At 45.8% G+C, this 25010-nt stretch overlaps 1 protein-coding gene across 1 annotated transcript in view; it reads left to right on the forward strand.

Moving 5' to 3' along the window:
* HSD17B2 (hydroxysteroid 17-beta dehydrogenase 2) overlaps positions 1–25010 on the forward strand; it is a 59656-nt gene that overhangs the window by 23719 nt on the left and 10927 nt on the right. The window contains exons 2-3 of the mRNA XM_024735694.1: positions 10058–10270; positions 16004–16189. Of these exons, the coding sequence (XP_024591462.1) occupies positions 10058–10270; positions 16004–16189 (399 nt within the window). The remainder of the gene's footprint in view (positions 1–10057; positions 10271–16003; positions 16190–25010) is intronic.

A 25010-nucleotide genomic window follows, 5' to 3' on the forward strand; every position in this document is an offset into this window, starting at 1 on the left:
CCTTCGCGAGCGGAGACCGCGGTTGGCGGAGGGGGAAGCTTCGGAGCCACGGAGGAGAGCGCAGCCACAGGTGTGCGGAGGGCAAAGCAGAGAGATTCCCGCACAGAGGATCGGTGCCGACCAGCATTCACCAGCCCGAGAAGCTTGTCTGCTCACCTGCCGGGGCGGGCGGGGGCTGGGAGCTGAGGCTCGGCCTTTGGTCGGAGCGCAGGGAGAGGACTGGGGTTGGCAGTGTGAACACAGCCTGAAGGGGGCTAGTATGCCACGGCTATACGGGAGGGAGTCCGGGAAAAGGTCTGGACCTGCCTAAGAGGCAAGAGACCATTGTTTCGGGGTGCACGAGGAGAGGGGGTTCAGAGCACCGCCTAAACAAGCTCCAGAGACAGGCGCAAGCCGCGACTATCAGCGCGGACCCCACAGACAGGCATGAGACGCTAAGGCCGCTGCTGCCGCCGCCAAGAAGCCTGTGTGCGAGCACAGGTCAGTATCCACACCTCCCCTCCCGGGAGCCTGTGCAGCCCGCCACTGCCATGGTCCCGTGATCCAGGGACAACTTCCCCGGGGAGAACACACAGCACACCTCAGGCTGGTGCAACGTCACGCCGGCCTCTGCCGCCGCTGCCCCGCCCTGCACACCGTACCCCTCTCTCCTCCCAGCCTGAGTGAGCCAGAGCCCCCGAATCAGCTGCTCCTTTAACCCCGTCCTGTCTGAGCGAAGAACAGACTCCCTCAGGCAACCTACACGCAGAGGCAGGGCCAGATCCAAAGCTGAACCCCAGGAGCTGTGCAAACAAAGAAGAGAAAGGGAAATCTCTCCCAGCAGCCTCAGGAGCAGCGGATTAAAATTCTTTCTTTCTCCCTTTTCTTCTGAGCCATGAGGCTGACAGAGTCTTGGTGTTCCAGCCAGGTGTCAGGCCTGTGCCTCTGAGGTGGGAGAGCCGAATTCAGGACATTGGTCCACCAGAGACCTCCCAGCTACACATTATATCAAACAGCGAAAACTCTCCCAGAGATCTCTATCTCAACGATAAGACCCAGCTCCACTCAATGACCAGCAAGCTACAGTGCTGGACACCCTATGCCAAACAACTAGCAAGACAGGAACACATGCCACCCATTAGCAGAGAGGCTGCCTAAAATCATAATGAGGTCACAGACACCCCAAAACACACCACCAGATATGGTCCTGCCCACCAGAAAAACCCCACCCACCAGAACACAGGCACCAGTACCCTCCACCAAGAAGCCTACACAACCCACTGAACCAACCTCAGCCACTGGGGGCAGACACCAAAAACAACAGGAACTATGAACTTGCACCTGTCAAAAGGAGACCCCAAACACAGTAAGTTAAGCAAAATGAGAAGACAGAGAAACACACAGCAGTTGAAGGAGCAAGGTAAAAACCCACCAGACCAAACAAATGAAGAGGAAATTGGCAGACTACCTGAAAAAGAATTCAGAGTAATGTTAGTAAAGATGATCCAAAATCTTGGAAATAGAATGGAGAAAATACAAGAAATGTTTAACAAGGACATAGAAGAACTAAAGAGCAAACAAACAATGATGAACAACACAATGAATGAAATTAAAAATTCTCTAGAAGGAATCAATAGCAGAATAACTGAGGCAGAAAAATGAATGTGACCTGGAAGATAAAATAGTGGAACTAACTACCACAGAGCAGAATAAAGAAAAAAGAATGAAAAGAATTGAGGACAGTCTCAGAGACCCTTGGGACAACATTAAATGCACCAACATTCAAATTATAGGGGTCCCAGAAGAAGAAGAGAAAAAGCGATTGAGAAAATATTTGAAGAGATTATAGTTGAAAACTTCCCTAATATGGGAAATAGTTAATCAAGTCCAAAAAGTGCAGAGAGCCCCATACCAGATAAATCCAAGGAGAAACACACCAAGACACATATAAATCAAAATATCAAAAATTAAATACAAAGAAAAAATATTAAAAGCAGCAAGGGAAAAACAACAAATAACACACAAGGGAATCCCCATAAGGTTAACAGCTGATCTTTCAGCAGAAACAAAAAATACAAACACATGGAGGATACACAATACACTACTTAATAACCAAGAGATCACTGAAGAAATCACACAGGAAATGAAAAAATACCTAGAAACAAACGATAATGAAAACACGACTACCTAAAACCTATGGAATGCAGCAAAAGCAGTTCTAAGACAGAAGTAATGGTATGTTTCACAGAACTAGAACAAAATAATTGCACAGTTTGTATGGAAACACAAAAGGTGTCAGTAGTACAACTGTCAAGTATTTTCTCTTCCTGGATTAGGAGCTGAGCCTTGTATGGCTCTCAGGGAAGTCTTAAGTGCACTAGAGTTTTATTCTATTTATCTACCATTTAATTATACCTCAATGTATTTTATAGGGAACAGGCTGTGTCAACATGAGGGTGGCAATCTGATGGATTGCTTAAATCTTAAACAAGGGAGGGGAAAGTCCTTTCCTCCTTCGTTTTCCACAGGTTTCCAGATAAACAGGGCTAGCCCCAGATGACCTTTGTTAAGTGGGACAAAGAATTACCTGTGTGCTGGGCTGCGGGCAGGGCGGTGGGTGGTGGGGTGGGTGGTGGCGAGTCCCAGTGGTGAGGATGTTGCCCATAGAAATGCGCATGCGCATTAGGAAGTGTTGCGTCCTGATCTGAGAGCATGACCCGTGGGAAGAGGCAGCTTTGGGATCCTCAGCTTGAGCTCCTGAGTTCATTGTAGGAACGCAGGCCCGGAGTTGGCCCGTCTCCTGGTTAATCAAGAGAAACCATCGATCTGGCTTTTCAGGTGAAATAGCTGGACTCTGTTTACTTAAATTTTTTACGAAATACAGTGTGTGGGCCAAGCAAAACACATATTCAGACGGTGTCCTCTTATTTGGTATCGATACATAGCAGGTCCTCAATTTGTGTTTGTCTAAACTGAAATTCCACTATGAGAATGGGTCTTGATACCTCTGAAGACGCTCATCCACTGAGAAGCTGTGCTTTAAGCTGCTGTTGTTCAAAGATATTGACAAAGGGGAGACTTGGAGGAGCTTTAGGGACAGGGTCTGGGAGACACGGGACCACTGGCAGAAAGCAGAGGGTAGTCCTTGGCCAATTCATCACTGTGGTTAGAATAGCTGTGATGACCTTCTGAGATAAGAACTGAACTGAAAATCCTTTTGGTTCCAGGAACTAGAAGTAGCCAATGAAAGGAGTAGCATGGATTAACAATTTAAAAAATACCCAGTTGCCATTTATTTAACTAACACCTGGATAGTAACTGCCATGTGCCAGGCTGTGGTCCAATTACTTTAGTATATATAATCATTTAATCCTTCTAATGATCTTATGAGGCAGGTCCTAGTATCACCTCACTTTATAGATGAGGAAACTGAGGCACAGAGAGGTTAACTGGCCAAGGTCACACAGCTGGTAAGTAGCAGAGCGAGGATTTGAACCCAGGTATCCTGGCTCAAGAATCCAGGCTCTCATCATTTCTCTCTCTACTGCATTTTGACAGGGAGAATTTTATCCAATAGTGAAAAATGATGATTTATGCTTTCGTAGACTATGTAGAAATAGCTAAAACTGGTTTATGTAATATTAATTTAAAAATTAGTTGTCAAATCATATGTGTGCTATAACTGTAATTGTTAAAGAACACTGTATAGGAAAAAAAGACTAGAAGAAAAAGTACGAAAGTTATGAAAGTTATGTTAGATTGGTGAGGTTATGGATGGTTTCTTCTTTTTTTTATCTTTTTGTTCTTAAAGTTTTATTACTTATATGATGTTTTACTAATGTCTAGAAATTGTTTACAGGCTTGCAAATTCTTCCCCCTTCATCTCTCTTTCTGAATGCAGCTTCCAAGGGACCAGCTTGTGTCCAAGAGCACATGCAGTCTGTCTTTACAGGGTGGGTGTGTTTCATTCAAGGGACCTAGCCCTGAAGAACTTCGGAAGTTGAATTATTCACATCTTGCCTAATTTAAGACTTGACCCAACAAATGATGGGATGTGTTTCTGTTCAACAGCTAATCCGGCGTCCCCATGTGGTAATAGCGTAAATCCACTTACAATTAGCCCACCAGCTCTGAAACTATACAATTCTTAATTCTTCTGAATTAAAGTGATTCACGTCTTCGTTTTTCACACAAATTGACTTTATTAATATTTTAGAATAAATCACTATTTCACATTCACTCCTATTTTTCAAAAATAGGACTCTAGTACTCGTTGCTTGCTCCAAGCTGATGGATTTCCAGGCCACTAGAGATAGAATGATCTCAAAGGGCATAGCTTAAAACCACCCCCAGCATTTTCCCCACCCTCTCTTGGGGTAGACATCCAACTCAATATGTTTGCTGGGACTCATTTTTGAGTCAGGAGCCCTAGTGCCATAGGACTCTCTCTCTCTGCATTTTTAAGGCATTAAGGCCAATGTCCTTTTTCTTTTTCTTTTTTTTTTTTTTAACATTTATTTATTTTGGCTGCACCGGGTCTTAGTTGCAGCACGCAGGATCTTTGTTGTGGCATGCGGGATCTATAGTTGCGGCATACAGGCTTCTTAGCTGCAGCATGTGGACTCTTAGTTGTGGCATGCGTGTGGGATCTAGTTCCCTGACCAGGGATCAAACTTGGGCCCCCTACATTGGGAGCGCAGAGTCTTACCCACTGGACCACCAGGGAAGTCCCAAGGCCAACGCCCTCTTAAATGCCCATTTAGCCAACTCATGCTTTTTTTTTGATCACCTACTATATGCTAGGCCCTGTGCTCTGGAAGCTTTGAATATTTTACACTCCAGATGTTTATATGCCAAGCCCTCCTTGGGTTCCAACCTACCTCTGCCATGTGCAGCTGAATGACTTAACCCTTCTGTGTCTCAGTTTCCTCCTCTGTAAAGCGATGATAGTAAAATGACTTATCTCCCAGGGTGGTTGGAGTTAATATGTGTGAGGCTGGCATTAGAGTCATACTAGGTATGATACTTTTCAGAGGTTACTATTGGGTAACTTATGAAACACTTTGCCTTTTCACAAAGGCCCCCACCTTGTCTTTGGGTTTCTGGAGTGCACAAGGGCTACTCTATCTAGACAGGGAGTAGCTCCCCAGCCACATACTTTCCCAAGGCCCTCTTAACCCTGCACAGCCCTAAGAAAACCAGGGCTAGCATAGCCTGATCTCTAACAGGAGATCAGAAATGATGTCTGGGTTAGAGCCACGCTACTGATAACAAGTCACATATGACAGGCGGGGCCTTGTGCAGAACATCCTCTGTCTTATTGACTTCCAAGGTCAGCCTAGGAGGGAGGTACTGGTATAACCCCACTTTCCAGATAAGGAAGTGGAGGATCCACATGACTATATGTAACATTTCCCAAGGTTCAGACATGGGAGAGGCAGAATCAAGCAGTCTGAGTCTTAACCAAGATGTTTAGCTGACTGTCAGTAGAGGCAAACTCCCCATCTACCAATATCATGAACGTAAAGGCCTGTAAGTCAAGAGGGATGTCATGTGCCTAGTATTATTTTTTAAAAAAAAGATCTATTATAGCAATTACAGGGACTGTTAAGCACATCACAAATATCAACTGGTGTAGGCACCATTATCAAGCCTATTTTACAGATGAGGAAGCTGAGGCACAGAGAGGTTAAATAACCTGACCAGGGTTGCACAGGTAGGGATGGTGGGGCCAGGCTCAAAACCAGGCCTCTATGCTACCTTTTCTCACTGGTAAGGACAAACAGATGGCCTCCCGTGAACTTTGGCTTTCTTAATTCACTGTCAAATAAAAAAAACAAATCCAGATTTTGTATGGAAAGACTTTATTCTACAGCATTACTATGGGGCCAGGGGCAGGACTGTTGCAGTGAAGGGAACACTTTGATCACAGGTCTGCAAGTATCTCAAGGGTTAGACAAAAAAGAGTTTTGCTTTCATGGGGAGGGTGAACAAGTCTGAAAAGAACCAGGTGAGGGGAATGGGGATAGGCCAGGAGTGATCAGACGGCAGAGGAGGGACCATCTTCTCTGAGGCCAGCCTGTTCTCAGCAGGGGCTATCTGCTGCCTCAGGCTGAGGGTGGGCCAGGACCTGGGGGAAGGAAAGAATCTATACCAAAGTTTGGTTAACAAGCATTTTGTTCCAGTGACTCTCTGGGGACAAACAGTTTAGCTTGTCATTTATGAAGCAAAGGGTTGGAATTTGGAGGGCCTGGGTCTGGCCTTGTCATTGGTAAACAAGGAGGGCATCCCTGAATCCTAATTCATGTGGAGAAGGTGACTCCTTTGCAGGAAACTATTTCCCAGAACACAAAGAGTGGAAGTGGTTTTTTGTTTTTTTGTTTTTTTTGCGGTACGCGGGCCTCTCACTGCTGTGGCCCCTCCTGCCGTGGAGCACAGGCTCCAGACGCGCAGGCTCAGCGGCCATGGCTCACGAGCCCAGCTGCTCCGCGGCATGTGGGATCTTCCCGGACCGGGGCACGAACCCGTGCCCCCTGCATCGGTAGGCGGACTCTCAACCACTGCGCCACCAGGGAAGCCCTGGAAGTGTTTTTTAACTTTTGCTGTTTTCCAGGACCACAGGGCTCGGTAAAGTTCAATATGTCATCTCTCATTTTGTGGCTAGCATCTCCCGTAGGCCAGGCTCTTCCTAGGAACTTTCCGAAGAGAGTTAGATCCTGGATTCACGAAGCTGCTTAAGCTGGTCTAAGGCATTACCTTGGAAACTGTCTTTGGATCATTCTCTACTCAGAGAAAATGGGGTCAGGATCAAAGTGTCTCTTCCTTCTTTAACTTAGCATAATGTTTTCAAGATTCATCCTTGTTGTAGCGTGTATCAAAACTCCATTCCCTTCTACTGCTGAATAATATTCCATTGTACGGCTAGACCACGTTTTGTTTATCCACTCGGCCACTGAGAGATGACCCTTTCTCACCTTCCTTGGTAGGCACCCTGGCTGAGTTTATTTGCTGCCTGGAGGTGAAGGCCACAGCCTGCATCTCCGCACCACGGGACGATTCTCTCTGTGCAGAGGCAACATGCTGGCATCCTGATATGACACAAACCTTTCAGGGGAACTGGGAGCTTTACAACCCATGGCCCCAATATGCCCAGCCACACCACCCAGGAGGCAGAAGCACAGGGTGTGGTGTGTCGCAAATGGGAGGGGCCTTCTGTGAACACCTGCTCTCACCCAGCAGAGGGTGTATCATCTGGCTCCAGGGTCACGATTCACTCCAGTCTGGCTCTGAGTTAGTTATTTCCAGGTTAATTCCTATCCTTCCTTGCTGGGCCACAAGAGGCTCATTCAGAGGCTGGCTTCCCCAGACCTTCCTTCTCTGCTTTCACAGATAAAGGAGAAGGTGGTCCAGGATAATGAAGAGTCATGCACTGGGATTCAGGTCCATCCCTTCTATCTCTGTGACCTTGGCCTCTCTCATTTTCACTTTCCCCATCTGTAAAATGGGAATGATAATCTCTACTGGAGACATGGGGAGAATAATTTTACAAGACAGATTTGACCACCAGTGACATTTGGTGGTTTCCAGGGAGAGGCCACATGCATTGCAGCCGCCACCTGGTGAACTCGCCACTGTCAAAGATCTGGCCTCAGATCTTTTTTTTTTTGCCTCTAAAATACTTAGCTTTATTAGAGAAATGGTACTAAAAATAACAAAGATTCAAACAACATTTGCTCTATTCTACTTACATATCATAAATAAGAAGCTTTGATGCAAGACACACACTCCTTCACAATCTTTCCACGCAGACCCTGAAGCTGGATTTGTCCAACGTCAGGTCCATTTCTACAGGGCAAAGCTACATTTGCAGGGCTCGCAAAATTGTTATACGCATGTAGTATTATATTTTAAAACCAGAATTCTAATGTGCTAATTTACAGCACAGCAGAGATCTGTCACGTGGCCCAGAGCAGAGATCTGTCACGTGGCCCAGACGCTTAGGTCTGCCTCAATTGGTACGGTCTCCTCCTCTGACCAGGACCAGGCAGGAAACCATGCACACACAGGTAGATGTGGACATACAAGAAACAAAGTAAAGTGCAATCAACTATGGTAACCAGACGCCTACATCTTGTGTTAGGAGGGTCAGAAGTGCCCACATCTTCTGTCTGAGGGGCAGAAGTGCCCGCACCTCTTCCTAAGGCTGTGCTCTCTTGGGCAGTGTTTGCAGACACCACCTACAATGGCCTCTTGGTAATACCTTTTCCTATACTTACAGGGCCCATCTTCGTTCTAATTGGCATGACCTTTAAAAGAAGAGAAATTACACAAGAAAAATCAGTACTCTTGCAGCAAAAATGGAAAACATTGTAAAACAAAGCTCTGTCCATTCTGCCTCCCCTCCTAGAGGCAACTACTATTATCATCTTGGTGTCTCTCCTTCCAAATCTTTCCTTTTATATTTGCATGCATAGGTAGGTAGAGAATTAGTTTCTTCCACCCCCGTTTTGGGTCATAAATTGGATTCTTTATAATAATTGCTGTACTATAACATTTTATTTCACTTAACAAAGTATCTTGGAGCAGTATCTATTCCAGTTTATATAGTTCTACCCTATCTTTTAAAATCACTGTGTCATATTCCATCATGGGTACCATAATTTATGCAACCATTCTCCAATTCATGGATGTTAAGGTTAATTCCTTCTTTTGCTATTATATACAGTCCTGTAAAGAACATCCTTTGTCTCTGAATATATGTGAGTTTTTCCTCTAGGATAGATACTGAGACTTTTTGGGTCTCAGTATCTAAAATGGTCATAGATTTCACCCCTTCACATTTATCAGCAATATCTGTGAATGCCTGTTTCTCTGTCCTTTTCCCTTTTGATGGTGATTATCTGCTCCTTGGAGACAGTAACACTTCTGGTCAGATTCCAGGCAGGTCTTGTTAGCTTCGAAGTCAGACATCTTTTCTGATCACTGACATACTGAACCTTGAGTTGACTGTCAGCATGCTGATTTCCTGAATTTTCTGATTCTTAGGGGGATGCCTGACTGTAGCCCCCAACTGCTGACAAGACAGATTCCCTAAAGGTTTACAGGAAAGACTGCCTCACACAGCCGATGTGAAGATGATCTCTCGTCTTTAGAGCTGTAGAAACATATTAATTGTTACACGTTTATTCTGGTATGGCTCAAAGGGTAATTTTATGTCCACGTTGTCTTCATCTTCGGAATTTCAGGTATCTACGCTTGTACTTGTGGGTGTGAAACAATTTCTCTAGGGTCCGTAATATCCTCCAGAGTGGGTTGGGTAAACTCCCATCTCAAATTCTGGTAGGCTTGACATGTATTTTACATATGATCTTATCCTTTGGTTTCACAAAGCAGTGCACTTAGGGATTTCTATCTGGTTTCTGTTGCAGGTGTCTTCCTAGGATTGATGTCTATTCAGTGGTTTGGGAGAAGGCCATGGCTAGGGAAAAAGTTCTGAAGAGGTGAGAAGGGCAGGTGGCTATGAGCCTTCATCTTTCATAATCCAGAAGGAGTTGGCCCCTGTGGGCAGCCTCTGCTATTGTCCTGGGTCCACTATGAAGCAGGACACGACACTTTGCTACATCTTTAAAATGAAGAAAACAACTGCAAAGTACTAGTTTGTAATGAATGTTTTACCGAAGATTTTATGCAGTGATGGAGGTTATTACATAAAATACTACATGCGGAGATTAATAAAAAAGCTTCCATTAGATGTCGTAGTTTTCCCTCCTACGTTCTTTGGCCACCAGCCACTCCTGGACCCCTCCCCCTCATCAGCATTTCTCCTCCCACTTATGCCCCCACCTCAAATTCTACCTCACCTCCTTTCTTTTTCATACAGAGAACTTTGTCTCTTGTGGCTTCTCTGCCCATTTTCTCACTTAGCAAAAAAAAAAAAAAAAAAAATCAAACTTCCTCAAGACCTACTCTCTCCAGAGAACATGGACCATCATAAATAGCATGCAGTGATTTTTTTCTTCAATGATTTTTCCTGCCATTGTGGTTTGAGCCCACTTTGTATTGCCTTGACCCCTTGCAGGTGGCGATTCTGGGATTGGCCATGCTTTGTCCAAGTATCTGGACGAGTTGGGCTTCACGGTATTTGCTGGAGTTCTGGATGAAAAGGGATCTGGAGCAGAGGAATTACGAAGAACCTGCTCCAAGCGTCTCTCCGTGCTCCAGCTGGACATTACCGACCCGCAACAGATAAAAGATGCCCACAGCAAAGTGAAGGAAAAGCTGCAGAACAGAGGTACTGCCTTCAGCCACCCGTGCCCTCGAGTGCCCTCCACCCTCCTTGCAGACGCCCAACACTGGTTCCAGCCTCTAATTACCATTGTCCTCTAGTCTGTTCTGGCACCTGGAGACCCCTGTACTGAGCACCTGCCACACGCTGGCACCTTTTGCAGACATGAAGACATTAGGAATGAGTCAGGTGTGGTCCGTCCTCAGAACTTACAGAATTCTCCATCCCATTCCCTCCAGCATCTGCTTGGTCACTCTCCCATTAATTACTGCCCCTCCTCATTTCTTTCCTCTCACCGATATTAACTTGTATTAGACTTAAGAAAATAGCTTCATAATCACGGTCTTCCCTTAGCCACTGCCTTTCTCTTCCTCTTCCTTTACATCCAAGCTCCTTGGAACCCTGCCACCCTGTTCTCACTTCTCACCATGCCTCCTAAGTGGTCTGGCCAATCGAATCAGTATTATCCTAAACACCAAGCTCTTAATTTCTCTGCTGTGTTTCAGTGTGTTGATTATCCTCCCCTGCTTGGGCTTTGGGGTCTCCAGCCCCCTCTTGCCCTCCTAGTTCTCTGATCATTCTTTCTGCTTCTCCTGTATGAACCTCTTCCTCTGCCCCTCCCCCCATTCCCCTAAATGTGAATGTTACTGAGGGCTCCATCCCCAGACTTCCCACTCCATGTTTCCCGGGCTGTACTGTTCTCTCCTTATACCAGCAATTCTCACCTGGGAAGTGTTTTAAAATACCTGTGCTTGGGCCCAGGATGGGCTATGTAATTTGGGGGGGCCCAGGGCAAAATGCAAATTATGTGGTGCTCCTTGTTTACAAAATGTTTAAAATGTTTAGGTGGTGCCAGCAGAAAATTAAACCAAACATGAGACCTTTCTGAAACACAGGTCACACACCCGTGATACCCACCCAACCTGGGACCTTCCCCCAACAGATTAAATCAGTATCTACAGACAATAACTCAGCTAATACTTCCACAGTGAGGCCAGTACTGTTGTTCTCCTTTTGCTGAGAATGTCCACTGTAAAGAAGATCCAGTTTGGGGGTCCCAGGCATCAATACATTTGAAAGCTCCCCAGGTGATGCTAATATTCTGCCAGAGTTGAGAAACACCGCGATTTAATACGGTAACTTCTGAATGTGTATTACCAACCTAGCTCTCCTCTAAACGTCAGGACCTATATGCATATAAAATTGGTTAGCAGACATCCCACCTCAATTTGTCAAAAACTGACCTCATTATCTTTTTCTCTGCTGCCGGTCTGCAAATCAGTTTACCCTCCTGCATCCGACGGCTCAGACGTTGGCTCAAACACCAGCACTGCCACCTAATCTGTCATTCAAGTCAGCAGCTGGGTGGGTCACTTAGACCTGCCGCTTACCCTCGATTTCTGCATCCTATTGGTCCAGAGTCCTGTCAATTCTACGTCCTAGATCTTTATCATCCCACCCCTTCCTATCATCCCCAGGCAGCTGTGGCTTAACTGGGGCCCTCATCTCCCTCCTGAACTCCCACAATGGTCTCCTTGCAACCAGGCTTTCCTTCCCCATTCCAAATGGAGAGTGGTCTTTACAATGTGCACATCTTATAGTGTCATCCATTTCCTGAAAACCTTTTTTTTTTTTTGCCGTACGCGGGCCTCTCACTGTTGTGGCCTCTCCCTTTGCGAAGCACAGGCTCCGGACTCGCAGGCCCAGCGGCCACGGCCCACGGGCCCAGCCGCTCCGCGGCACGCGGGACCCCCCCGGACCAGGGCACAAACCCGCGACCCCCGCATCGGCAGGCGGACTCCCAACTACTGCGCCACCAGGGAAGCCCATCCTGAAAACCTTTTGATAATCAGAGCTTCCACGTCTTGCATTCCTCCCATGAGCAAGGCCTATGCTTTGCCTCATTGAATGGTTCTGTGGTTCTCCATCCACCACCAAACACCTTAACAAGGATCCGAAGGTCCTTCAGGAAAACGGCCCTTGCCAAACCCTTAGTCTGCAATACCTGCTGGTCCACTCAGTAAATTCTGGAATGGTTTCCAGAACAGAATGTACTAGTTTACATCTTTGCACGTCCAGCTTCCTCTTACCCAAATTCCCCTCTTGCCTCACTCCATTCCTCTAGACTTTTGCTTTTGTCCAGCTGCAGACTCTACTCTCAAAGGAGACCTAGCTCAAACATCTCTTGCATGACCCGCCTGGTAATCCAGGTAACATCATTCACTTCCTGTTCTGGACCTTTACCTGATATCCGTTGCACACACTGGTATTACCAATTATACAAATCTGTCCATCTCTCATTCATCACCACAAGGTTCCTTGAGAACCAGAACCCTGTCTCCAACAGGATCCTTTCAGAGGCAAGTGACACAACCCAATTCAAAATTGCTAAAGCATAAAGGGAATGTATTTTGCTTATATAACTAAAAAGGCCCGTTGATTTCAGGCATGTCTGGATCCAGGCACTTAAGCAACGTCATCAGCACCCAGTCTCTGTTTCTTAGCTCTGCTTTCTCCTGTTTTGCCTTCACTTGGGGGTTTTCCGTGGAGGCCTCAAGCACTTCCTGCTTACATCCTCTTTGCAGCTGACTTTCCCAGCAAAAAGAGAGTAATATTATCTGCTTCATTTGGTAGTTGAAGGAGTAGTTATTATATACGGAGCACTTATAAGAGTCCCTGACATGAGGCAAGCAGTCAGTAAGAACCCCTATTTTCCATTCATTCAACATTAAGCACAGCCCCTGGCATATAGTAAGTGCTCAATATACATCTGAGAAATGAGATGTATATCACTCAAGATACAGAACTGTTCCGTCACCACCAGGCTTTCTCATGCTACCTTTTTAGAGCCCTATTCTCATCCTTAACCTGTTCTCTATCTCTTTAACTTTGTCATTTAAAGAATATTCTATAGATCTGCCACTTGTTTTTGTGTAGCCTGTGAGCTCAGGATGGTTTTTACATTTTTAAATGGTTAAAAGAAATCAGAAGATTTTTTTGACGCATGAGAATTATGTGGAATACGAATGTCAATGTCCATAATGTTTTATTGGAACACAGCCACTCCCATTCATTTACAGATTGTCTGTAATGGCAGAGTTCAGTGAGTAGGACGTGCAGTGCTAAAATATTTACTATCCACCCTTTTGTAGAAAATGTTTGCTGGCCCCTGTTTTAGGGCATTCTCGAGCTGCCGCCTGCATGTGGACTGGTCAAAGGTGTGCATCAGGCTGAGTGAGTTAAAACCATCATTTGAAGGTGGGAGTGGAGGCATCCTCTCCTCCCATCACCATCCTGTAATAGCTGTTGAGCTCTTACTACATGCCAGGCAACATCTCACTTAATGCTCCCAATCACCATTGCATGTAAATGTCAGATCACCATCTCAGGTGTGCAAGAATTGTAATTTTATTTTCTATAAGTCAGCTCAGTTTCTATTTTGAGCCATCTTTCTGCCACATGGTGAAAACTGTTTCAGTCATTTTGAGCTTTATCCCACTTCCCCAGGGTAGCATCTTAAATTCCTGGGGATGGGACATTTCATCTTCAATGGTCAGTGCCTCATGCTGGACTCTGCTGAGATGTCCAGTGCTCTGTCCAGTCCTCATGCAGGTTGGCTGCTACCTACTTCTTGGAAGCCATCAGAAAGGCACTGTGAGGGTTGGTGCCTCCTGCCATTTCTGTGCTTTTGCTAGCACTGAGGCTCGTTCTGCTCCTCTGCATAGCCCACTGGTTCTCACACTTGGGTGTGCATCAGGATTACCTCGAGGGCACGTTATATCACAGTGCTGAGCTTCAACAACAATTTCTGATCATCAGTTTCTGATCCAGCTGGTCTGAGGTGGGGCTCCAGAACGTGCATTTCTAACAAGTCCCCAACTGATGCTGCTGCTGCTGGTTTTGGACCACACCTTGAGAAACAGCTGGTCTAAACCATGCTGAGGCTCAGGGAACTCAGAGAATCTGCTTCAGGTCTATCTAGCTGAACATACCCCGGATGTTGCTCCTCTGTAAAGAGGACCCAGGGACTTCGCTGGTGGCGCAGCGGTTAAGAATCCGCCTGCCAATGCAGGGGACGCAGGTTCAAGCCCGAGTCCGGGAAGATCCCACATTCTGCGGAGCAACTAAGCCCGTGCGCCACAACTACTGAAGCCTGTGCACCTAGAGCCCGTGCTGCGCAACAAGAGAAGCCACCGCAATGAGAAGCCCGCGCACCGCAACGAAGAGTAGCCCCCACTTGCCGCAACTAGAGAAAGCCCGTGCACAGCAACGAAGACCCAACGCAGCCAAAAATATATAAATTAATTTTTTGGAAAAGCCCAGAAATTAGAAAATAAAGAGGGCCCAGGTCACTCACTTCTGCTCCAGATCCCCCTCCCCCAAAACATCTGGAGTTTTTGTATTACCTGTCTGCTACCGTTTAGGGTGATGATTCCAAAGCTTGGTTGTACATTGGAATCACCTATGTAGGGACTTAAAAACTACTAATGCCAAGGTCCCCTTTCTTCACCACCCCACAATTTCTGATCTAATTGGCTCGGGTGTGGCCTGGGCATTGGAGTAGCGCCACAACTACTGAAGCCTGTGCACCTAGAGCCCGTGCTGCGCAACAAGAGAAGCCACCGCAATGAGAAGCCCGCGCACCGCAACGAAGAGTAGCCCCCACTTGCCGCAACTAGAGAAAGCCCGTGCACAGCAACGAAGACCCAACGCAGCCAAAAATATATAAATTAATTTTTTGGAAAAGCCCAGAAATTAGAAAATAAAGAGGGCCCAGGTCACTCACTTCTGCTCCAGATCCCCCTCCCCCAAAACATCTGGAGTTTTTGTATTACCTGTCTGCTACCGTTTAGGGTGATGATTCCAAAGCTTGGTTGTACATTGGAATCACCTATGTAGGGACTTAAAAACTACTAATGCCAAGGTCCCCTTTCTTCACCACCCCACAATTTCTGATCTAATTGGCTCGGGTGTGGCCTGGGCATTGGAGTTTTAAAAAGCTCCCCAGGTGATTTTAATGTGAAGTCAAAGATGAAAAATCACTAGTTGTAGACAGCGGTTCTCCAAGTGTGGTCCAGGCCTGCAGCATCAGCATCACCTGGGAACTTGTTAGAGATGCAGATTCTCAGGCCATACCCCAGACACCCCCAATCAGATTCTCTGGAGGTGGGGCCTGGCGACCTGTGTGTGAACAAGACCTCTTGGTGATCCTGGTCAGTCAAGGGGATCAGGCTGGCTGGGGAAGGGCCTAGAGCTCAGGGACTCTGCAATCTTTTTCACTCTTGGCAATTCTACTCTAGTTTTCCCGGACCAAGGAATCTTTTCTAGTTGAAGGAAAAGGGAAGACGGGATCTTATATCATTGCACTGCATATAAGATATATTGTCTTATATCTGCATGTCCGAAAGGTATCATTCTGTCTCCACACACTCCTTTGAGGGAGAAACATGAGGTAGACTTTGATTAAATCTCCTCCTTGCTGTGTCATCCCTCCACAGGTATAACAAATATCTAGCTGCTCGGATGTAGGAAAGGGCTTTGAGGCAAAAGAATATTCCTGCAAAAAACCATTGCTTAATATTTCACAAGTAATCAAGGAGATTAAGGTTTGAGAGTTGAAGTGATCTGCCTAGATCCTAAATCTCAAAGGGACCCTTTTGACTTCAGAGCTTGAAGGGTTAAAAATCTTCCCACTCTCCCATCTTGCCTGGCCTCAGAGTTGTTCCCTTCTGTCCTCAGGACTGTGGGCTGTGGTCAACAATGCTGGGATCCTTGGCCTCCCAACTGACGGGGAGCTCATTCCCATGACCGAATACAAACGATGCATGGCCGTGAACTTCTTCGGGGCCGTGGAAGTCACAAAGGCATTTTTGCCTCTTCTTAGGAAATCCAAGGGGAGGCTGGTGAACATCAGCAGCATGGCAGGTGAGTTGACCTTTCCCCACAAGGTCGTGGGTGCTGGTCATGCAAGATGTGACCCTCAGTGCTCCCTGGGGGCTGAACGAGAAAGCAGGGCACTCTCACGCAGGGCTGGGTGAAGAATAGTCAAATCGTGTGTTTACCGTTGATCTGAGTACAATAAAACCTTTCTTTCCTTTCAAATCCTTGCATGTACTGACTCTTACCTACCTTCTAACTCATCTATTCATCACTGGGGATTTAGGGCTCTCACACATCTTCACAGTGCGACCGCTAACGCACAAGCTTCCTAGATTTGGAAAGGAAACCCTGCATATACTTCACGTCATCGTGACAGGGAACCTGTTTTCAACCCTCCCTGAATTCTGCACACTCTGTTGTTCCCTGTGAGATGAATAGCAAATGTCTTCACTCTGTTGGCACTGTCAGAGCCCTGTGTCTCAGTTGGCTGCCTGCTAGGATTTTCCACAAGACAATTCCCATCGTTCTGAAATCTCAAGGCAGTTGGGGCAGGGTGTGACATTTGATAACTCATCTCTCTCCATTTCAGAGAACAGATAGTCAACAAGTCAAGGGTTTAACGATCTCCCTTCCATAAAAAATGCCCATGCATGTGATGTCTGATTGTTTCTACTAGAACAGATATTTCCAAACTGGGGTTCCTCAGAGCCTTACTCAGCTTTGAGTGGTGTCCATGGGGTTGTCTTTTGGGCCACTGCACGGGTGAGAGGGAAGCCAAGAGGGTGGGCTCTGGACTCCAGGATCCTGTCTTCACATTGAGGAATACCACTCTTCACTGTTGAATCAGTTGGTTCTGAGTGATATATTTTTTTTTTAAAATAAAGGATCCAACTATTTGGTTGGTTGGTTTTGGCTTCTTTGTGTTTTTTTTTTAAGGGAGTCATTTTTGTGTATTTTCTAGACAATCATTGTTGTCCCTCATATTTTCTTCCCTGGTTCTAACTTAGCAACTTCTTCTAACTTACTAGCTATGTGAGTGTGTCACTAGTGTTGCTGGTTGGCCTGAGGAAGGAAGGAAGGAAAGAAGGAAGGGAGGGATGGAGGGAGGGAGGGATGGAGGGAGGGAGGGATGGAGGGAGGGAAGGAGGAAGGAAGGGAAGGGAAGGGAAGGAAAAGAGGGAGGGAGGAGGAGAAAGGATGAGAGGAGAGACGAAAGAGATGAAAGGAGAGAGAGACATCTAAGATGGTTAAGAGCAATGAGTACTGTATTTCAAATTTTATGAGAACCCCAAAATATTTCCAATTATTTTGCTACCTTGCTAAAGCAAACAAATCCTGAGAAAATACATTTGCAATATTTCACCCTTAACTTTCTTCTGAACTTAGCCTTTACACTTTTGACCTCTGTAGAAACCTCACTTTTCTCAGTTCCCTGGTACAATCTGGTACATCTGGAAAAGTCTCACATGCTCCTTTGCCTCACTCATTCAACAAATATTTACTGAAAAGACTTATCATTGCCTTCTCCTTGACACAGTGACAAGGAAGTTTTTTCCCTTCCTCTCTTGGTTCTCAACTTTGAGCATAAGATTCGTTCATAAGATTTTACTTATGTATCACTGATATGCACACTACCTGCCATAGGCCCAGTGTCTGGCGTGAAGTAGAAGCTCAATTAATAAATGAAAAAATGCAAGTGTGCAGATGAATGAAAGGGCAAGTGACGCATTTACGCTACAGAGGATGCCCATTCATACACCTTCAACTTGACCTCTAAAACTTCTTCTAAGCCAAGACTTTGAATGGACTTGTCACATATTTCCACTGGAGGAAAATGTTTGAGTGTTAAAATAAATCACACATCTCAGTCCTATTCTCACCACTGGACATGCGTAATCTTTCATACCCAGCCTTACTAGTTCCATTCCAGTATCTTACCATCGTCACCAAGTCAACATGTCTGAAGCTAAACTTTCTATCAGCCATTCAGAGCTTCCTCTCTTGACTTCTTTCTGTTCATCTCCTAGTCTTTTAGGTTTCAGAGCTTTGAGCCTTCTTGGATTTGTTTCTCCCTGTGCCTTTCTCTCCTTTTCTCCCACCCAGTCAGTCACCAAGATGTATGGAGTCTTCCTTCATCACATCCAGCTTTGAATCCTTATGTTTCAAGGAAACTCTAGAAATAGGCTCATTTGCAGGACTCAGAAACCACCCAGGGAATTTTATAAAGTTGTTAAAACAATAGCATGAAAGCAGAACAGAAAGGAAGCGTACGTACTCGACAGGGCAGGTGTTTGTAAGAGGACAGGAGCCAAAGATCTTAAATCATGCTTATAGTTTCCCTCATTGATGAGGGGCAGAGGAGTTCAGCAGAATCCCTAGCATTTTGCTGATGAGCGTTTTGGAAAACAATGGAAAAGATTTTTGAGCAAGGGGATAAGAAGCTAGACTGTAACACAAGAATCAGAAAACTCATGGCATGTGTAAAAGACACTATATAACCAACCACCAATCCACAAAATTCACATCCAATGTGATGCCAACTTGATGATGTGTCTCTTGGCAAAGCTAATGTAATAGTAATTTTGGAAAACGTACTTATTTGGGAGTTCACCCTGGTCTTTTTCTAATTTTGAAGATGGAGGTATGGAGAGAGAGGGAGACAGCCAGTAAGTGTTCTCCAAAAGGAGTTCATGGTTGCCCTGACCCACAGGTTGTCTTGAGTCTGGCACCTCGGCCACCCTCTGCACGACAAGAATTTCAGTGGTGTAGATTTATCATGGAAGTTTGCATGAGCCAGGAGGAGCTGAGATGGAACTGATGACTCTGTTCAAGTTATCCACTGCTGCGTAGTAAATAACCGCAAAGCACGTGTCTCAGGATACTGTGAGTAGGCAACTGGTCTGGTAGAATTGTGGTTCCTCAAATACATGCATGACCTAAAACCTGGAACCTGGAATATGTGACCTTACTTGGCAAAAGGGGCTTTGCAGGTATGACTGAGTTAAGGATCTGAAAGGCAGAGATGATCCTAGATTATCTAGGTGGGTCTGATGCGGTTACAAGAATCCTTATAAGAGGGAGGCAGGAAGGTCAGACTCAAAGAGAGGTTGGAAGATGGAGGAAGGAGCCACGAGCCAAAGAATGCAGGTAACTTCCAGAAGCTAGAAAATTCAGGGGGGATAAACTGCCTAGGTTTTGATCCTGTCTTTACCACTGACAATGGAGTGACCTAGGACAAAGTCCTGAACTTCTGAGTTGCAGCTTCTGCATTTTCCGATGGGGATAATAATGATCGTTTCTTCTTAGGGCCGTGGTGAGATGAGATGAAATGACACGGTTTTAAGCATCAGCCTTGCACCTGGCATGTGGTAGAGTTAGAGACCCAAAAGCCATCTGCCATGAAGAGGCTGGCTCTGTGTGCACCTGTGGCTTTTTATCCTGCCAACTGCTGGCAGTGCCACCTGGGACTGTTCCATCCTGCTGCTATCACACACTAGCTCCTGGGCAAATAAGCCCAACAGGTCACTACTTCCACATTTGACCACATCTCCTCTGGGAGGATTTTCCACCCCCCTGTAATGTTTATCATCCCTCCACAGAAATAGAATAGCTCTTTAACCTAAATCCTGGCAAGGAAGTTTGATAAATATTTAACCAAGGATTGTAGGAAGTGGGAGATGACTCTTTGATTGATTGTACGAAGGGCACTTGAAAAATCTTTATGTTTGAGAGGTCTAAAAGTCTCTTCTGGCCAGTTTTCCTCTTAAGAAATTGCAGAGTAAATACCCATGTTATGTCATAAGCTGTGATTGAATGAGAACAGCTGAAAGCAAACCTTATAAAACGACTAAGGCCTCAGGGATTTTGGCCGTTGTGCTTTGAATTGTGCTCCTGTATTACTAGCTGGGTGATCTGGGGCAAGTAGCCCCACTTGTCTGTGTCCATTTCATCTTCTGTCGTGATAGGGTGACACAGCTCCTGAGTCTAAGGCAGCATTTCTCAACCTGAACATTATCGATATCTGGGGGAGGCTAATTCTTTCTGTGGGGGGCTGTCCAATGCATTGTAGGATGTTTAGCAACATCTGTGTTCTTGACCCATTAGATGCAAGTAGCACCCAGCGCTGACCTTCAGGTATTACCACGTGTCCACTGGGGTGGGGGTGGGATGCAAAATCAGCCCCAGTTGAGAACTTCTGGTCTCAACTGTAGATCTAAATGCACTGTGGATTCTGAGTGTTTAGCAGTTACTGGTACACAGAAAGTACCCTAATAACAGGGACCTCTCTACTGAGAGATAGTAATGGTTGCCCATCACATCGAGCTATTTAAAATGCATGAAAATTACTTGACACCAAAGTAAGTGGCCTCAGAGAGTCTTACAAGTCTACAGATTTTAGGTATTCGGCAGATTTCACAGTTCCAAACTTGAGCCTGGTCTTACTTAGTCCGGAGGAGTTGACAAGGGGATCATTCCTGGATTTTTTTTTCTTGCCGAGTTGGCTGCCTTAAGGGAATCATCTGGCAAATCATTCAGCCAGTCTCAGCTGCTCAGTGACGTGAGAGGAAGCCAAAGCTGAGATTTGTTTCCTTAAAACTCGCACACTAGCCAGGGCTTAGCGTAGGGTAAGGGGGAGAGGGGAGAGCAAGATGGAGTGAACGTCTCCATGCTGAATTGAATTTGACGCTTCCACCCCTGAAGTCATTCAGTTCTAACATGTACAGGGTGCAGATACTGACTCCTTTTTAGATCAAGCACACTCTAGCCCAGGATCATCCAACTGGTAAACAATGAAGTCAGTGCTGGTAACTGGGTCTATTTAACTCCAAATTCTGGGTTCCTCTCACTTTTCCAGATTACCAAGCAAGAACACACCAGGGAAATGGGGGGCGGGGGGGAGGGCAAAAAAAACACAGACCCTAACGCTAGTACGTTTAAGCAATGATTAGGAAGTGTAGGCAATTTGGGCTGCCTCCTACACCAGCGCTTCAAACATTAATGTGTATGGTGATCAGCTGGGGGGCTTGTTAACATGCAGAATTTGACTGAGTTGGTCTGAGGGGGGGCCCAAGACTCTGTATTTCTATAACTAGTTCCTAAGTGACTGCTACTGGTCCCTGGACAATTCTTTCAAACTTCAGATGCATCTGATACACCAGGAGGCTACTTAATAACGACTGCAGGAAGTCAAAACTTCAATGAGATAACATTTCACACCCACCAGGATGGCTATAATCAAAAAACCAGAAAACAGCACTTGATGGCAAGGGTCTGGAGAAACTGGAACTCTCCTGAGTTGCTGGTGGGAACGTACAATGGTGCAACCTCTTTGGAAAACACTTGGCAGTTCCTCAATAAATTAAACACAGAGTTACGACTCAGCAATTCTACTCCTAAGTGTATGCTCAAGAGAACAGAAAACAGGTGCTCCAACAAACACTTGTTCATAGGTATTCATAGCATTATTTATAATAGCCAGAGATGGAAACAACCCAAATGTCCATCAACTGATGAATAAATAAACAAAATGTGGTCTATCCATACAATGGAATATTATTAATCCATAAAAAGGAATGAGGCACTGATACTCTGAAGGGTGAATCTTGAAAAGATTGTGCTAAGTGACAGAAGCCAGACACAAAAGGCCATACCTTGGGACAATCCTATTTATGTGAAATGTCCAAAACAGGCAAACCCATAGAGACAGAAAGCATTTTAGTGGTTGTCAGGGGCTGGGGTATGGGGGTTCCTTTTGTGGCATTGAAAATAAAGAATTAGATAGATAGTGCTATTGGTTGTACAACATTGTAAACGTACTAAAAGCCACTGAATTGTACACCTTAAAAGGGTTAAATGGTGAATTTTATGTTTTATGTATTTTACCACAATAAGAAAAAAATTCTGCCCTACCCCGAGAATTTCTGATTCAGGGGTCTGGGGTGCGACCTGAGGGCTTGCACTTCTAACAGATTCCCAGCTGCTGCTTCTCAGTCACACTTTGAACAAGGTCCCAGACATTGATCTTGATACCAAACAGTTGTCGAATCCCCAGAGATTGTCAAATTGCAAGGGAACAACCAGATGCTATTAGTCTCCAATTTCTGCTAACCATGCCTAAAGTTTGTTTGTTTTTTTTTTTTTGGCTGCACCACGCGGCTTGTAGAACTTCCCCAACCAGGGATCAAACCCCCCCCCCCTGAAGTGGAAGCGCGGAATCTTAACCCCGTGACCCCCAGGTGGTGGTTACTTTTTTTTTCCTTTTTTTTTTTTTTTTGGCCGTGCTGCTTGGCTTGGGTGATCTTAGTTCCCGGACCAGGGATTGAACCCGGGCCCTCGGCAGGGAAAGCTCGGAGTCCTAACCACTGGACCGCCAGGGAATTCCCGGGACTTTGTTACTTGAGTTGAGTCCAGATGACCTTGGAGGAGGCAGAAACCAGCTGGGAGCCCTCATTACTTTCTCCTGAGACAAGGTCATGGGTGTTCTGGCTTGCGAAGGTATTAGAAAATGAGAAAGCTGCTGTGGGCATGGGACCCTGGTACCCCTATAAAAGTGTCCTGCACCTGGTTCCATATTGGAGAGAGGAGTTACCCCAACACCAACAAGCAATGCTCAGATACCAGCAGGGTGTCCTACAATTCAACTCAATTCTGAAGCTCTCTACCTCTCTACCTGGAGATAGCATCAGATCCCACAGGTTAGGGCTCAGTCCTACAAGACTGCCCCCCATCCCCACTTTGGATGCCAGTGGCAAGCTCAGGTTATCACCTGTGCTTCTGACCGAGTTGCTATGGATCACAGGTACCAACTACCCCCTCCTTGGGTTCGCTTAATTTGCTAGAGCAGCTCACAGAACTCAGGAAACCTGCTTACTCACTGGATTACTCACTGGTTTATTACAAAGGATATTAAAGGATACAAATCAACAGCCAGATGAAGAGATACATAGGGCAAGGCACAGGGAAAAGGTGTGATGCTTCCACGCTCTCTGAACTCGCTACTCTCCCCAGAGCTCCCTGCTCAGCAACCTGGAAGCTCTCCCAAGCCCCTCCTTTGGGGTTTTTATGGAGGCTTCCTTGTAGCATGTGATTGACTAAATCATTAGTCATTGGTGATTGATCTCAATCTTTCTCCCCTCCAGGGGGAGAGACTGAAAGTTCCACCCCTCTAATTGGATCCACTTGCAACCAGCCCTCCAGCTGTCCTTAGGAGAGGTTCTCATTCCATTAACATAACAAAAGTCCTCCTTAACCTTTGCCACTCTCATCACTTAGGAAATTCCCAGGGTTTTAGAAGCCCTGTGCCATAAACAGCAACCATGACCAAATACATATTTATTATAAATCAAAAAATCACACCTTACCTATACAGCCTCAGGCTGAAAAGCTGCAATATTTCTGCCCTGTTAATAGAGCACTCGCTTGGAAAGCCCTTTCTTTTCCGTAATTCCTATATGGTCATATGTTAGCTTTAGGTCAGGAACAAGAGGATCTCCTGGTAGGTGCTGATCATCATGGCTAGGAGGAGTGTTTTGAGGCCCTGTGTTACCTCAGAGGACATCAAGAACATTTGAATGCTAGAACCTTGGGAAATGTTACTAACTTGTTGCTTATGTCACACCAAAGGAGTCAGGCAAAGACCAGGACCGAGTCCCCTGAGCGGGCTGTGGGGAAAGGGCCTCACAATTCTGTAAGCTCCAGGATTGTAATTTCAAGTTTCCCTCCGTGTTAGCCACGGCCAACAGTATGCCATAAGGTCAAAACAAGGACCACCAGAAAGACAAGGACCACCAGAGTGATCAGAAACATGAATGCTGAGTTTATTCTTGCCAGAGAACACATTCACTGAGTAGTTCCCCGAGGCAGAAAAGCTGGGTGGGGGGGGGACTGGTATGTTCTAGAAGAGGGGGGGATGCTGCCTTCATGGTAGCTACACCAAGTAGGGCTAGATGGTTTGCAGTTATGAAGGATGGAAAGAGTCCATAGGTCTGTACGTGGTTGGTTAAAACACGTCCCATTGTTGACTGGGTGTTCCATTAAGTCGCTGAATAACAAGGTCACCCCATATTCTGAGCCATTTACCAGCACTGGCTACTTAGAATCGATTGGAGGGAACCCCAGCACTCAGTTTTGGTACCTCCTAAGCGAGTACTGCTCTAAGGGCAAAGTTTTGCCTTTGCATTAGCCACATCCATCAGTGATGGGGGTGAGCGTGGAATGGAGTGAGGAAGAAGTATACTGTCACTTTAAATTTGGTTGCAGCCTTGGCAGAAAACATTTCAAAAGCTCTAGCTTGCTTAGGGTGCTTCTCTCATGTTTTAACATTTCAAGTTAGCCAGGCCTTGATTTTTGGGCCTCCCATGCCAAACTTCAATAAACTTAATTTTTTAGTTTTATTTACCAAAATGTTAGGAGACCTTATGATCTTGGTATGGCCGAAGACCTACATGGGAGCTAGGCAGTTCTCCTGACCTAGGCGTGTCTTTTAATTTTAATTTTTCTTTTAAAAAATTTTTTTGGCTGCACTGGTGCTGCGCGCGGGCTTTCTCTAGTTGCGGCGAGTGGGGGCGACTCTTCGTTGCAGTGCGTAGGCTTCTCATTGCGGTGGCTTCTCTTGTTGCAGAGCACGGGCTCTAGGTGTGTGGGCTTAGTAGTTGTGGCTCACGGGCTCAGTCACTCCGCGGCATGTGGGATCTTCCTGGACCAGGGCTCGAACCCATGTCCGCTGCGTTGGCAGGTGGATTCTTAACCACTGCACCACTAGGGAAGCCACCTAAGCGTGTCTTAAGGGGAGTATGCATTTTTAAATTTTTTATTTGGAAATAATTATAGACTCACAGGAAGCTGCAAGGAAATGTACAGGGAAGTC

The sequence above is a fragment of the Neophocaena asiaeorientalis genome, unplaced genomic scaffold (assembly GCF_003031525.2).
Source record: "Neophocaena asiaeorientalis asiaeorientalis breed wild unplaced genomic scaffold, Neophocaena_asiaeorientalis_V1.1 scaffold40, whole genome shotgun sequence".
Classification (NCBI taxonomy): domain Eukaryota; kingdom Metazoa; phylum Chordata; class Mammalia; order Artiodactyla; family Phocoenidae; genus Neophocaena; species Neophocaena asiaeorientalis.